Consider the following 15,677-nt stretch of genomic DNA (forward strand, 5'->3'; position numbering starts at 1 on the left):
AATAAACATTGTAACATAACTTCTCGGAAAACAATCAAATCTAAGCAAAAACTAATAAGATAAGTGTAACTCCCACAGTTATAATCATTGACCAAATGACTCGAAAGATTTTGCCTGCTATTCTCTTAACCTATTAATAGTTTATCTGGAAATTGTCTAAAACTGAATAGTCTCAAAATGACCCGGTGTTGTATCTAACAAACAAAAAGTTGAACCCTGAATTCGATTGTGTTTATCTCCATTCTGTAAAATTGTACGTTGAGGGTCTTTTTGGCGCTACAATTTGATCGAACCGGACCGAAGAGATTAGCAGTTAGATTTTATTAGAAAGATTGACCCTCAACATTATCTGCTCATTATTGCGGGTCTCCAACACACCTTTCACCTTCGGTGAACTACTTCTGGTTTAGTCCATGGAATCAATTCAGTGAATGTAGAAAAATAAGATGGATTGGCCATAACAACAAGATTGGGGATAACAAGAGCAGATGAATGATGCCTGTTTAGACTATTTTTAACGAAAAGAGAATAGTAATAGACGCATTTCAAAAGTTTGGTTCAAAAGTTCATTTCAAAATTTGCTTATTAAAAATTTTATAAAATGAAAATGTTTTTCATGTTTTATAGTTTAAATTGGACTGTATATGATAGTCCAATAGAAGATAAAATGCTATTAAAAACTTTATTGTAACTTCTACGAATCGGATAGAGTGCAAGCTTTCAGTCAATTGCGCGATAAGAATAAACTCTTCTTAAAGTCTCGGCAATCCAGCAATAATATCACTTTCAATGTAACATTCATCATTTCCTCATCTGATCTTGAAGGAAAGGATCTAATTGAGGAAAGAAAATTTTTGATTGTAAGTGTTGCCATTCTCGAGATATCGATGTTCAAGTTTTAAGGCCAATGAGCGAAATCAAGAGAACTGTCCATAAATTAAAAGAAGTGATCCATCGTTGAGGTGTGCCAACTTTCACTTACGGAAAATGAGCTGACAGTTTTCTAACTCTTACAGAACTCATACGGTTACCTGTTGCATGTAAGTCATGCAAGTTGAAGATAAAAATATTGGAAAGTTTTTATCAACAAGGAACAAAGTAACGCAACTTCTCGAAAACAAAATTTGAGCCAAATGATATTATTAAAATAAGATAATATTAATATAATAAGATAAGTGCAACTCCCATAGTTATAATCATTGACCAAATGACTCGAAAGATTTTGCCTGCTATTCTCTTAATCTATCAATAGTTTATCTGGAAATTGTCTGAAACTGAATAATCTCAAAATGACCCGGTGTCGTATCTAAACAAAATACATGTAGACTGGATTTAGACTATTTTTATGTGTATTCTGATGGAAATAAATTATGTACTTTTATGTTCACAAAGAAAAAGATTTACTCTCTTGAATGGCGAGTTGTGTGTATTTTTAAGGCAAATATTTAATCAAAACAAAACAAAAGGGTAAGCGCAACTCATTCAGTTATAATTTCATTTGAAATTTCACGAGTCTAGTTAGCCGGAATATGTTATTATATCCGGTAAGGGAATAAGTTGCCAATTTTTTTCAGAAAAGGTTGTGAATAGCTTGAAAGAGAGGTAAATGTGCTGAAACATTCAAAGTAAGTGATATCTGAAGATGAGACTTTGGTGTATCTTTGGATTTGGGTTTGACGTCAATGAGACCTTAAGCGCAAAATTCATGCACTTGAAGATTAGATTTGATTTCAAAAATGATATTTTCTGTGCTGAAACAATCAGAAATAATACGAAATAAGGTAAGTGTAACTCCCACAATTATGATACATGTGATTACTTTATGCTATTTATTGGAATAACTTCTTCGAAAATTATGTATTACTATTCTAACAATGAAATCTTTAATATTTCTAGTTCTCTCAGTAAGCCTTGCTTATGGAGCAAGATTATTTACTCAACGAAATGTTCATCCATTGTCTGATGAGATGATTGATCGAATCAACTCTATTGGAACAACTTGGAAGGTAATGTTTTGTCGAATAATCAATCAGGTCACAAAGAGAAAAATTTCATCCTTTTTTGATTTTCTTTTAGGCTGGACGAAACTTTGATGAATCTTCATTACCATATGTTAAGAGACTTTTAGGAGCTAAAAGAGGTTCAGGCAAAAAGCTGAGACAAGTGCATCACGAAATAAATGAAGAGTTACCAGAAAGTTTTGATGCTCGTGAAGCTTGGCCCAACTGTACACAAATCAGAACAATCAGAGACCAAGGAAACTGTGGAAGTTGTTGGGCTTTTAGTTCAGTCGAAGCTATGTCTGATCGTATTTGTATCGCCTCTCATGGTGCACTTCAAGTATCATTATCAGCACAAGAAATGGTTGCTTGTGCTGATCTCGGTGGTTGTGGTGGAGGTAACCCAGAATCTGCCTATGAATATTATCAAAATGAAGGTCTTGTTACTGGTGGCCTTTATCATGGCGATGGTTGTTTGCCTTACGTTTTCGAGCCTTGCATGCATCACATTAAAGGGCCCATCCCAACTTGTCCTGAAACTTATAAACCAACACCTCGATGCTCAAGGAAATGTGCTGCTGGTTATAAGAAAACATTTGAAGAGGATAAACATTATGGCCAGGAACCTTATACCATTTCATCCGATCCAAAGCAAATCATGAAGGAAATCATGACAAATGGTCCAGTTACTGTAGATTTCATCGTCTATGCTGATTTCCCTAGTTATAAGTCAGGTAAGTTTTGAAATACACTTTTTTGTTGCACATTTGTACGAACACGAGTTTCATATTTCTACCATTTATTAGTTCGTAATATATGTATGTTTGATTCACAGAGGTTACTTTTTGTAGTTTTGTGCAGAAGCGAATGCATAATTTACGCTCAATACAATTTTTCCACTTTTTGTTTCAAAATGTATTTGCTCACTTGACTAGAACACTAATGTATATTTTCATCATTGCCCAGGAGTTTATCAAAAGACTACTGACGATGTGCTTGGTGGTCATGCAGTTAAGATGATTGGTTGGGGAACTGAGAATGGCGTCGATTACTGGTTAGTTGCAAACTCCTGGAACGAATATTTTGGTGATGAAGGTGAGTTTATACATCATTTACGTTGATATTATTTATTTAATAAAAATATATGTATTTACAGGTTACTTTAAAATCAGGCGAGGAAATGATGAATGCGGCATTGAAGAAGATGTCGTTGCTGGATTACCCAAACTCAGAAAAGTTTGAATGAAACTTGTACTATAATCAATTTGTCAAGTTGTTATTAGCATAATGTTCGATCTTCTATTGGATTTTAAATATCATTTATCAGTCTCTGATTTTTAGTCTCACTAATGGTAATATTATACAAGATTCTGTACGTTGCATAATTAATTTATTATTAATAAAACAAATGAAGCCTAAAAGCTGACCAAACCTTTATACTATCAGATCAGACGATCACTCGATTAGCATGAGAGCCCGAAAGATTTCGGAAAAAACAATAATAAACTCGTAAATTAAGAGCATTAAGTCAAGGTTTAGTTGTTGCATGCATTGGATTAGACCTGAAATAGGTCCTAGTGCACGCACCAGTAAATTATTAAGTAAATAAATGTACTACGAGTTAAATAAATAAATAAATTGCCGCGTGGATGTTGATAGTTTAACTAATTTTAAATTACATCGAATTAATTTAACCACTTTTTATGTCAACACAATGTTTTCTGAATGATTACATTTTGACTGAATAAATTCATGTGTATATAAAAAGGATCAATTCTGTAACTGCAATTTACTTGCTTCTTTCTTCTTCATTAGTCAATTTAATTTTAAGTTGGATTCAATTTAAGTTTTCCACTATCATTATAAGTTTACAAAATGCATCTTCTTTTATTTTCAGTGATTCTTCTTGTGTTCATCGTGATCTCTTCAGGTATTAGCGATGCACAAATAGTTTTACAGTTATGTAAAGGAAAAAGTTTATTTTCTGATCAGTCAGTGGTGAGTGATATTACACTTGGACTTTGTCCGCAGTTTTTGAAGCAACACGGAATCCAATCAAACAATGGAGTGCTAATATGTTATGCATTAAGCTCATTAGCCTGAAAGAGATGTAAATTAGTGAATTTACTAATTAAGAGCTACAAACTTCCTCGTTACATCCGAAGAACATTAACTAACCAGAAATGTATCATTTCATCGGAAAATGAAGAACCAGCTTAATGGACGAGGCTGAACGTAAGTCTAAAAACAGACATTTATTTAACTCGAGATATCTCTTACAATCATATCTCTGTAGTTGCAATCTTAAAAGATATTTTTAAAATTAAGTAATGAATATTTTATTACATTTTGCAGAATAATAACATATTTTTGCCTTTTACGCTGTTTGTGGCCAGAGCTTACTTTTCTTTTGAATGCTGGGCTTTTGTTTGGACATTAGTCCTAATAGGTGATTGTGTAACAGACGTGGTCTCATACATTGATAATTCAAATTGCATTCCATTGACTGACTAGATGCCGTTTTGTTTCAAAAAACTCTGGACAAATATTTCCAAGCGTAATGGTGTCAAACAACACAGATGATCAGAACATACGCTTACTCCAAGAACCACATGGCTATATAACTCTTCAGCTTCAATGTAATTCATGCCTAAATATAATAGATCACGATGAACACAAGAAAAATCGCTGAAAATAAAGGAGAATACATTTTATAAACTAAATGAATAGTGGAAAACTTGAAATTAAATAAATTGACTAATAAAGATTAAAGAAACAAGTGATTTGCGTTTAAGAACCGATTTCTTTTATACCCATGAGTTCATTCAGCTTTCTTGAAAGTATTGTAAGTAGTTGTTAAATCCATTCAATTATGATGTGTTAAAAGGATATTCGCTATACCAGGAATCAGGTCAGATTCTCTAATATTATGTTTACATTCACAAGCTTTTTAGACACAAGATTTGTGTTTGAATACTCGTTTATTACCTTTAAACCAAGTAGCAAATCTGACAACATAATTTCAATGCTATAATGAATGCTTAATCGATGTCCAGAAACGGTTTGTTTCTGATATCGTACAATTTCAATATGCTTTTCTCCTAAAGGAAAATATATTTTTTGTTTTTGCTGTCACAAATATTGGGAAAAATTGTGACGAGTTAATCGAATACGGATTTTAGATCAGCAGATATTTTTTATCATATAATATTATTATGGTCGACTTTCGAGCTGTTATTTGATATCTTTAATGAAATCACAAAAGCAATTTCACACCCAAACTGAAACTGTAACTTGTAACTTGTACAAATCGGATAGAGTGCAATGAACTTCCAGGCAATTTAGCGATAGGGATAAACACTGCTTAAAGTTTCGGTAATCCAGCAACGATATCATCTTCAATGTGACATTCATCATTTCCTCGTCTGATCTTAAAGAAACCTGTGAAAAAATATATTTTTTATAAAATAAATGTTATTACCGTAATTGATGTATAAACTCACCTTTATCACCCCAATACTCGTTCCAGGAGTTTGCAACTAACCAGTAATCAACGCCATTCTCAGTTCCCCAGCCAATTATCTTGACAAATTGAGCACCAAGCGAATGGTCCGTAGTCCTTTGATAAACTCCTAAAAGAAATTAAAAGCAAGTTTAATTCAGTGGGGAAGACGAGTAAAGGATTTTGAATGGAAAACTAGTCAATTCACCAGGCGAAAGCAAAAATTAATCTTGTTAGTAGATCAAACATAAAAAAACTAATAAATAGTAGAAATATGAGTTTTCACAAAACTACGAAAAATGTTTCAAAACTAACCTGACTTATAATTAAGGAAATCAGCATACACAGTGATATAACTAGAAATCGGGCCATTTGTCATGATTTCCTTCATCATTTGCTTCGAATCTGATGAAACAACATAAGGAGTCAGTCCGTAGTGTTTATCCTCTTCAAATGTTTTCTCATAACCAGCGACACATTTCTTTGAACATGATGGTGTTGGTATAGGAGTTTCAGGACAAGTCGGAATGCGTCCTTCACCACCATGCATACAAGGTTCGAAATCGTAAGGCATACAACCATCACCATGATAAGAGCTACCAGTAACAATACCTTCAGTTGCATAATAGATATAGACGGCTACTTGTAATCCTTGATCACAGCCACCGAGATTAGAACAAGCAACAATTTCTTGTGCTGATAATGATATTTGAAGTGCACCATGAGAGGCGATACAAATACGATCAGACATAACTTCAACTGGACTAAAAGCCCAACTGCTTCCACAGTTTCCTTGATCTCTGATTGTTTTGATTTGTGTACAGTTGGGCCAAGCTTCACGAGCATCAAAACTTTCAGGCAACTCTTCATTGATTTCGTGATGAACTTGTCTCAGCTTGCTTGGTGAACCTCTTTTAGCTCCTAAAAGTCTCTTAACATATGGTAATGAAGCTTGATCAAAGTTTCGCCCAGCCTGAAAGTAAATCAAAAAGGATAAAAGTTGTGACCTGATAAATTATTCGACAAAACATTACCTTCCAAGTTGTTCCAATAGAGTTGATTCGATCAATCATCTCATCAGACAATGGATGAACATCAGGTTGAGTAAATACTTTTGCTCCATAAGCAAGGCTTACTGAGAGAACTAGAACTATTACGAATAGTCCTATCTATTTTTATCTTGACACATTTATTCTGGTTTCAGTCTTCAACCTGTTTTATTTTTGACACCCTTTATTCACAAAACAAGCTTTCTCTTCAATTGCGTATTTTTGCAGTAACAATCCTAACCCAAACAAAACATAAATGCTAAGTGTAATTGTAATTTGATTAATATTTCACGAGTCCGGTTAGCCGGAATGTTCTACTGTATCCAGTATGAACATAATTTTCAAATTTTGCCAGAAAAGTTTGCGATTCACCTGAATTAGAGCCGAATGACTCATTCGTAGTAAGTGATATCTGTAGATGAGACTTTGGTGTATCTTTTGCATTTGATTTGACGTCAATGAGACCTTACGAGCAAAATTCATGCACTTGAAGATTAGATTTGATTTCAAAAGTGACATTTTCTGTGCTGAAACAATCAGATCAAAATAATGCGAAATAAGGTACGTGTAACTCCCACAATTACGATACATGCGATTACTTTAAAATATTTATTGAATCAAATTAATCGCAAATTATATATTACTATCATTTGAGCCATGAAATCGTTAATATTTTTACAGAGTTGGGTTCCAAGGTAATTCAATGATGCTGTTTATGAGTATGACGACTAATCAAGATAATAAAAGAAGACCATAAAAAGGCCAAATGGTGAAACATAGTTATTCTTTAATAAATCTATAGTATTATAATAGATCATACTGTAAATTACATAAGGCTACAAACACTTTATTTAAACATCAGCACCAAAAGATGAATTTCACCAAACTAAGGTATGGTTGGTAAAGTTTGTCAGTAAATTTTAGAATCTTTCTTGGCAGCTCAATGTCTGAACAATTCGCACAAAATTTGGCTTAATTTAACGAAAATTTTCTTAGCTTAATAAGTCAAAAGACAAATGAAATATTGGATACAAAAATCAGTCGATTAATCTATGTCCAGAAAACTTGGTTTGTTTCTGATATGGTACAGTTCCAAAATGATTTTCTCCCGGAGGGAATATACTTTTTGTTTTTGTTGTCACAAATATTGGAGAAAATTGTGGCTAGTTAATTGAATATGGATTTTAGATCATAAGATATTTTTATTGTTTTATCACGGTCAGCTTATACGTGCGGTTATATGAAATCTTTAGTAAATTCACAAATCATAATTTAATAAATGATAATTCAATAAAATATAAAAAAATATGCTAACAACTTTATTGTAACTTTTACAAATCGGATATAGTGCACTGAACTTCCAGGCAATTTAGCGACACTGCTTAAAGTCTCGGTAATCCAGCAATGATATCACTTTCAATGTAACATTCATTATTTCCTCGTCTGATCTTAAAGAAGCCTGTAAAAATAGATTGAATTTTTATTGAATGAATGCTATTACGGTAAATGATGTATAATATAAACTCACCTTTATCTCCCCAATACTCGTTCCAGGAGTTTGCAACTAACCAGTAATCGACACCATTCTCAGTTCCCCAACCAATTATCTTAACGCCTTGAGCCCCAAGGGAATGGTCAGTAGTCTTTTGATAAACTCCTAAATGAAATTAAAAGCAAGTTTAATTCAATGGGGAAGATGCGTAAAAGATTTTGAGTGGAAAACTATTCAATTCACCAGGCGAAAGCAAAAACTAATCTTGTTAGTAGATCAAACAAGAAACTAATAAATATATTTGTCGAAATATGAGTTTTCACAAAACTACGAAAAATGTTTCAAAACTAACCTGACTTATAATTAAGGAAATCAGCATACACAGTGATATAACTAGAAATCGGGCCATTTGTCATGATTTCCTTCATCATTTGCTTCGAATCTGATGAAACAATATAAGGAGTCAGTCCGTAGTGTTTATCCTCTTCAAATGTTTTCTCATAACCAGCGACACATTTCTTTGAACATGATGGTGTTGGTATAGGAGTTTCAGGACAAGTCGGAATGCGTCCTTCACCACCATGCATACAAGGTTCGAAATCGTAAGGCATACAACCATCACCATGATAAGAGCTACCAGTAACAATACCTTCAGTTGCATAATAGATATAGACGGCTACTTGTAATCCTTGATCACAGCCACCGAGATTAGAACAAGCAACAATTTCTTGTGCTGATAATGATATTTGAAGTGCACCATGAGAGGCGATACAAATACGATCAGACATAACTTCAACTGGACTAAAAGCCCAACTGCTTCCACAGTTTCCTTGATCTCTGATTGTTTTGATTTGTGTACAGTTGGGCCAAGCTTCACGAGCATCAAAACTTTCAGGCAACTCTTCATTGATTTCGTGATGAACTTGTCTCAGCTTGCTTGGTGAACCTCTTTTAGCTCCTAAAAGTCTCTTAACATATGGTAATGAAGCTTGATCAAAGTTTCGCCCAGCCTGAAAGTAAATCAAAAAGGATAAAAGTTGTGACCTGATAAATTATTCGACAAAACATTACCTTCCAAGTTGTTCCAATAGAGTTGATTCGATCAATCATCTCATCAGACAATGGATGAACATCAGGTTGAGTAAATACTTTTGCTCCATAAGCAAGGCTTACTGAGAGAACTAGAAATATTAAAGATTTCATGGTAAGAATGGTTTAAATGATAGCAATGCATAATTTTGTTCAATAAATAGCATAAAGTAATCGCATAAATCGTGAGTGTGGGAGTTGCACGTATCTGATTTCGCATTAAGTCGATCTGATTGTTCCACAGATAAAGCTAACTATAAACCAAATATACAATTATGTGTCCAAAACCCTTCCAATACCTGCTACAATCCGCAAATCAATAACATACATCTACAGACGTATATTATATTTAGTTATAACAAATGGTCGTTTTTTGTAGCAAATCATTACCTTAAAAGGGATTATTTGTAAAAATCTGACCTTCAAGTTAAGATTTAAGACTTTGTGTGTTTGTAGGGACGTTAAAACATAATCCATTAGTGTTAATAAAAATTTCTCCAATCGACTTTTTTCGAGAAAATAGTTCAATTATTGGACCAGATTTTTCCATAAAACTCATTTTACTGGTGAGAATTTTGATGGTCAATCAGAAAAGGCACTTATTTTGTGAAATAGAATTCATTGTTTCTGTACAGTTCAGCTCGATTTTCAATTACAACTCCATTCTGTGAGTTAAGCGTTAGAGAGCTTATACTTGCTCCCTTCTGCTTATACCAACAGTTCTCTTGATATTCGCTATTTCAGGAATCAGGTCAAATTCTCTGATATTCAGTTTGCATTCAGACATAAGATTTGAATTAGAATAGCCGTTTATTGCCTTTATAAATCAAATCTGACAGCATTAGTACAGTGCTAGAACATCTACTTGCATGATCTAGAATGGTCTTCTAATTTATGAAAGAAAGATTTTGATTGTAAGTGGTTTCATTCTCGTGTATCGAAGTTCGAAGTTATCAGGCCAATGGGTAAAGTCAAGAAAACTGTCGATAAATTGAAAGAAGTTGACGATCGTTGAGGTGCACAATTTTCTCTCACAAAAAAAGTAAGTTTCAGCTTTCGGACTCTAACGGTCACTCATATCATAACTTATTGCATGTAATTCATGAAAGTTGGAGATAAAAATATTATATATTGGAAAATTTTTAACAAACAACAAAGTAGCATGACTTCTGGAAAATAAAATTTAAGCCAAAAAATAATGCGATAACTGCAACTCCCACAGTTATAATTATTGAACCAAATGAGTCAAAGATTTTGCCCTTTATTCTTCTAGTCTAGTTTATTTGAACTTTTTCTAAAGCTGAATAATCTCAAAATGTCCCAGTGTCGCATCTTATCAATATAGACCAGAGTTAGACTATGCAAATCTAAATTCTGATAAAAATAAATTTTTATATTCAAAAAACATAAATGTTCTCTTCTCTCGCATTTTTGCGGTAACAATCCTAACAAAACAAAACAAAAATGGCAAGTGTAATTGTAATTTAATTTGATATTTCACGAGTCCGGTTAGTCGAAATATTCTATTGTATCCAGTATGAACATAATTTTCAAATTTTGCCAGAAAAATTTGCGATTCATCTGAATTAGAGCCGAATGACTCATTCGTAGTAAGTGATATCTGTAGATGAGACTTTGGTGTACCTTTTGCATTTGATTTGACGTCAATGAGACCTTACATTGATTTAGAAGTATAATGAAATACAAAGATATAATTAGAAACGATTAAATTGAAAAAGATACATGATAAGTGATACATGCAAATCGAACAAATATAATTATGAATGGGAATCTATTACTAAAAACATATCAAGCATTATGTCTATAAGTTCAGTTGAATGTGAGTTCATGTCTCATGATCGAACAATGTTGATTAAAATTTTTCATTTTATGTATTTTGAATCTACAGTTGATAAACCAATTAGTAAGTTGTCGAACTCTGGGGCATTTGTTTCCATTTGCAAATATACATAAGGTCTTTGAATTTACTTTTAATGTTTGCCTATTAATTTTTTGTCTATCAATATTTCTAATTGTTCTAGAATTATTACATGATTGACAATGATTTGATTTATATGTGAGTTTTTTATGCAACTTTTCTAAATACTTGACATACTGTGAAGCTAAACAAGGGTTCTTGGAATTTTCAGTCACACAGACTACATCTTTATGAAATTTTGGTGAATGAACAAGTTCCGAGGTTGGTTGATTTTTCCAAAAGGAGTCGTTCTTCAACGGAATACAATTGTTTTTCCCTGAGCTGGTTGATGAAATTGTGGTCGAAATAATCTTCATAATTTGCTGAAATCAAATAAAAACAATTCATGCTCAATTGTAAATATAATGATATATAATTATATATAATTTAATGAATGTGCTTATCAAAAATATAATATTATGCAGGGGAATTACATAATTGTAACCCACCCAATTTAATGTAATTAGATTTAGCTATCTTTTGAGGGGTAACACCCTAATCGATATTTATGTATATCATAGCAAGTTAAATATTAGATGGAATATACAATAAAGTTCAGTTCACATAGAATTCCCAATGAGTAAAGTTGAAACTCTTTACAATTGGTGCCCGAAGTGAGGCGAAATCAGCCTCTTGCCTTTTCTATGTAAAAGTGAAAGTCAATTTTACCCATCTTTAAGATCTTAAAAAACAAACAGTTAAGTTAAACATCAATTTGAACATTAGTTGTGATAATCAATTTGGTTTCCATTTTGGAGGTTCTGGTTATTGTTTTGTCAACAAATTTCATCACTATGAAACAACTAATTTAATAAAATTTACTAATTGTGTTTTAACTGTTATCGTAACCCATTTAAATATTGAACATCAGAACATCATTTAAATATTGAAACAGTTAATTTGATATTTCATTGATTGTGTATCATTCTTATATTGACCAGTATAAGAACATCACATAAATAGTGAAATCAAAGTTAACTTTGGTTTGGTGTGAAATTTCTTTTCTTCTCCAATCAACATATATAATCTCCGTTCGATCAAATTGTACATTCATAATACTATCAAGAATCTCATCTTTGTTTTCATCACCTAACCAACATAATACCAAAAAAACCCAATCTACTAACCATAATAATCAACCATTCAACTATTGACAATTAACATTCAACAATCTTATAAAAGTGACTGTAGTAATCTTTCAACATCTTCTTCGATAATTTCTTATCCAGTTTGATTCAGACTTTAAATTTACAACAAAACTCGGTTTCGATTAAAAATCGTCTCATGAACTAACAATAAAGTGATAAATAAAATCATCAACATCATAACCCAAGCAATCAATACATTTCAGCTCACCAACATAACCTTCAGTGATTTCATGGTAAATTGTTTGCTTTTGCTAGATGTGTGACATTTTCTTCACTGTACATTTTAACCAATTGTCATCTTTTATCATTGGATCGTTTGGTTCAACCGAATGACTAGAAATTGACTAGAATTATTATCATCTTTACATCCATAATAACATTGTCTTATCAAAATAAAGAATCTCATATTATACTAAGCATAAGTAAGTAACATATAAAAATTTCCTTAACTAGTTCTACGTTAGAAAATAGTGTTTAGTATTACTTAATATTACTTTATTGGATTGTGAACTAATTTATTTACCATTATTATTAATATTGTTAATTCTAAGTAATATTGTTCTAAGATATTCGGATTGTATCGATTCATGGTTCAAGAACTTTCAGTTCGCCATCTTCCATACATTTCCAATCTTTATTCCTCATTTCCTGAAAATAATTTCATCCTAATACTTAAATTGTATCGATTCATCGTTTAAGAGCTTCCAGCTCGCCATCTTTCATACATTTCCAATCTATATTCCCAATTTACCTAGAACTATTTTATCTTAGTACCTTAATTGTATCGATTCATGGTTTAAGAGCTTCCAGTTCGCCATCTTTCATACATTTCTATATTCCTAATTTGCCTGAAAATAATTTCATCTTAATACCTAAACTGTATCGATTCATAAACCTTGCATTTTTGCAAATCTATTGATCAGAAGATAATATAATAATAATCAAATCAGATACTAATAATAATAAAATCTTACCATAAGTCCTAGTGATTCTACAATATACAGCAATAATAGTCAGTTTTATCTGAAAATAATAAATCAAACCCAAAAAGGTTACACCATAATCATAAATACAATAGATTATTAAAGTCCAGAGTGACTACACCTTAAATTGCTAGAAAGTTATCTTAGTCAAAATAGATAATAAATCACTTAATTAGATTTAGTCTCAAGAGACAACACCTTACTAGAATAATAAGTTTCGAAGAAACTACACCACAAAACGATTAAACATTATATACAATAATCATAACTTACCTAGATTAATAAACAAAGAATAATCTAACTATACCATAGATAAAGAGGAATTATAAAAGAATTGATAACAATAATTCGTTACAATAATTGCATATTTCAACTTTAATATCGAATAGAAATACTTTGCTTGATTAAAAAATTAATTAAAAATTTAAATTACGATTACTTTAAAACCTTAAGAAAATTTTATTAAATTAGATACTAGATAAGCAGATTAAAGATTAAATACTTAACGAATAAAGAATGAAAGAAGAAGATAACTTATTCTACGTGACCGAAATTAAACTCGTAAATCAATTACTCAAAATAGGTACAACAAAAGAAAAATTAATTAAATTGTACGACATCTTGTATGCTGACAGCCCAAGGGCAAACGTCGACGCAAATAATGAAGAAGAATGGAAGAATGACGCTCTTGTAGGCCTTAGTCCCATTCATTACAAAGCTAAACTAGCACAAGAATTACAGGCAAACAAATAACAAGTTGGTCAATCTAACCTCGCTTTTATTTACCAAATATATGGATTATGTAAAATCATAGATAGAACAACGCCTGAGAGTTTTATCGTCAGTCTAATAAAAGGAAAATTCCTACCACAAATCAAATATGAGATTGTTTTGAGAAATCCAAAAACAATTAATGAATTAATTATAGCAGCTAGATTGGCCGAACAAGAAGTCAACAGCTACTCTTCACTTCTCGAAACCGTAAATGAATCAGTTAAAGAAACGAACAAATAGAAAGATTAAAACTCATTTAAAACATAGCAATTAGAGAACCTTAAAAAGACAAAAGAAATAAAAATCACAAAACTAATAGAGTTTAGTATAAAATTTTGAGTTAGTATAAAACATAGGAAACAAATAATAATTTATTGCAGATTAACACCCAAATTGAAACCATGGATGGTAGCCTATCACCTTAAATTGAGTGGTCACAAATAATGTAACTGAACAGAGACTGTTCAGAATGGTGGCCGGTATATTATATTAGACCCATTTACACAAAACCTGATCCTATTCCTCATTCCTAAAATATTTTGAGTGATTCGATCAATGGTTTAAGAAAACTTAGTTTTCGCCATCCTTCATTCATCTCTATTAACTCTTTATTATCTTTTATTGTAATTCTAACAATCCTGAATCTTGAAAATCTGTTTGAGTCCCGAAATGACGGATAAACCTTGCAACGCCCTCATCCCATTTTGTAGCCGAAATAGACAAAGCGTAGTATTCTGGCAATATAATACACTATGCTAGTAACTTGCGTGTCAAGAATACAGTTTGGGACGGAATTATCCAGTATGTTGGCATTATTGGTGGTGCCTCCTATTCCTTTTGTATTCCTTTTCGAGGTGGACTTAAGAAAATTTCTTACGAAGAATTTGCAGATAATGCGGACTTCGCTGCTTTAGGACTCTTCGTTAGTATGGACCATGCAATTGATGGTTCATCCCATGATGCTAATGAGTCTGCATTTGCCCGATCCATACGATCCCAGTGCTATGTCAAACAGGCATACGTCGAACCTGAATACGACTATCTTGAAAATTACAGTGACCCACCGGAGCCTTATAACTTTGCTCTCATCGATGTTGTTCCCTTCTCTCCAGTCAGTATGTTTGAGAAATCGTGGATAAAATCTTCCATGGCAAAAATTTCTTGTCATAGAGGTACTCCGACAAGTCATAATCAGAGGCAGTGCATTATGGCAAGTGACGCAAAGATAAGCGAATTTTATAAATATTACTCACAAATTCCTCGTACTGCTGTCTCAATAAACTGTCTTAATTTTGAAGAATATCCCACCTCTTTTGAACTACGGCATAGTCCATTCTATCGGCTTCGTAGTCAGTTTTTAATCATATGTAAATGGTGCTGTGAAGAGTGGAACAATGAATATAACTGTATAGCAAACCACAAGTCCGATTACAAGGGATGCGTAAAAAATTCCGACCAGACAACCCTACAAGAAACAAAGGATGTTGTTTTGGTCCTCCCCTCACAGAGGAAGAAATTTGTCAACCTGAATTCTGTGGGATTGGACCCAACTGCTGCCGTAATTGCGGGAGCGACAACCCTAGAAGTTTAAGACAAATAATGCTCCATAGTAAATCTTCTAACGGTCAAATATCATATACTGAGGGGCTGAAATGGAATCTC

At 32.4% G+C, this 15,677-nt stretch overlaps 3 protein-coding genes across 3 annotated transcripts; 1 reads left to right on the top strand and 2 right to left on the bottom strand.

The window, feature by feature from the left end:
• The first annotated feature begins 1,846 nt into the window (after nucleotides 1-1,846).
• On the top strand, nucleotides 1,847-3,421 carry LOC107372160 (cathepsin B-like). The gene is made up of 4 exons (XM_015940330.3): nucleotides 1,847-2,006; nucleotides 2,077-2,734; nucleotides 2,967-3,095; nucleotides 3,157-3,421. The coding sequence occupies exons 1-4, from the start codon at nucleotides 1,875-1,877 to the stop codon at nucleotides 3,240-3,242; spliced, it is 1,005 nt and encodes a 334-aa protein (XP_015795816.2). The 5' UTR covers nucleotides 1,847-1,874; the 3' UTR covers nucleotides 3,243-3,421.
• A 1,759-nt stretch (nucleotides 3,422-5,180) lies between these two features.
• On the bottom strand, nucleotides 5,181-6,646 carry LOC112538523 (cathepsin B). The gene is made up of 4 exons (XM_089266345.1): nucleotides 6,537-6,646; nucleotides 5,818-6,475; nucleotides 5,504-5,632; nucleotides 5,181-5,441 (listed from the first exon to the last, which is right to left on the bottom strand). The coding sequence occupies exons 1-4, from the start codon at nucleotides 6,573-6,575 to the stop codon at nucleotides 5,365-5,367; spliced, it is 903 nt and encodes a 300-aa protein (XP_089122471.1). The 5' UTR covers nucleotides 6,576-6,646; the 3' UTR covers nucleotides 5,181-5,364.
• Nucleotides 6,647-7,849: 1,203 nt separating this feature from the next.
• LOC107372162 (cathepsin B) lies at nucleotides 7,850-9,277 on the bottom strand. The gene is made up of 4 exons (XM_089266344.1): nucleotides 9,115-9,277; nucleotides 8,396-9,053; nucleotides 8,080-8,208; nucleotides 7,850-8,010 (listed from the first exon to the last, which is right to left on the bottom strand). Exons 1-4 carry the CDS (start codon nucleotides 9,244-9,246, stop codon nucleotides 7,934-7,936), a joined length of 996 nt encoding a protein of 331 aa, XP_089122470.1. The 5' UTR covers nucleotides 9,247-9,277; the 3' UTR covers nucleotides 7,850-7,933.
• Between the last annotated feature and the right edge of the window lie 6,400 nt (nucleotides 9,278-15,677).

This window comes from Tetranychus urticae, chromosome 1 (genome assembly GCF_039701765.1).
Source record: "Tetranychus urticae isolate SD_2017Ah chromosome 1, NJAU_TeUrti_SD_1.0, whole genome shotgun sequence".
Classification (NCBI taxonomy): Eukaryota; Metazoa; Arthropoda; class Arachnida; order Trombidiformes; family Tetranychidae; genus Tetranychus; species Tetranychus urticae.

What these genes read in the sequence shown, in the direction of transcription:
- LOC107372160 (XM_015940330.3), top strand. Translation starts at nt 1,875, where the DNA reads ATGAAATCTTTAATATTTCTAGTTCTCTCAGTAAGCCTTGCTTATGGA. An exon ending in CTATTGGAACAACTTGGAAG is followed by an intron (nt 2,007 to 2,076) that starts GTAATGTTTTGT and finishes ATTTTCTTTTAG; the next exon opens with GCTGGACGAAACTTTGATGA. An exon ending in CGAATATTTTGGTGATGAAG is followed by an intron (nt 3,096 to 3,156) that starts GTGAGTTTATAC and finishes ATGTATTTACAG; the next exon opens with GTTACTTTAAAATCAGGCGA.
- LOC107372162 (XM_089266344.1), bottom strand. Translation starts at nt 9,246, where the DNA reads ATGAAATCTTTAATATTTCTAGTTCTCTCAGTAAGCCTTGCTTATGGA. An exon ending in CTATTGGAACAACTTGGAAG is followed by an intron (nt 9,054 to 9,114) that starts GTAATGTTTTGT and finishes ATTTACTTTCAG; the next exon opens with GCTGGGCGAAACTTTGATCA. An exon ending in CGAGTATTGGGGAGATAAAG is followed by an intron (nt 8,011 to 8,079) that starts GTGAGTTTATAT and finishes CTATTTTTACAG; the next exon opens with GCTTCTTTAAGATCAGACGA.
- LOC112538523 (XM_089266345.1), bottom strand. Translation starts at nt 6,575, where the DNA reads ATGATTGATCGAATCAACTCTATTGGAACAACTTGGAAG. An exon ending in CTATTGGAACAACTTGGAAG is followed by an intron (nt 6,476 to 6,536) that starts GTAATGTTTTGT and finishes ATTTACTTTCAG; the next exon opens with GCTGGGCGAAACTTTGATCA. An exon ending in TTTCCTTAATTATAAGTCAG is followed by an intron (nt 5,633 to 5,817) that starts GTTAGTTTTGAA and finishes AATTTCTTTTAG; the next exon opens with GAGTTTATCAAAGGACTACG.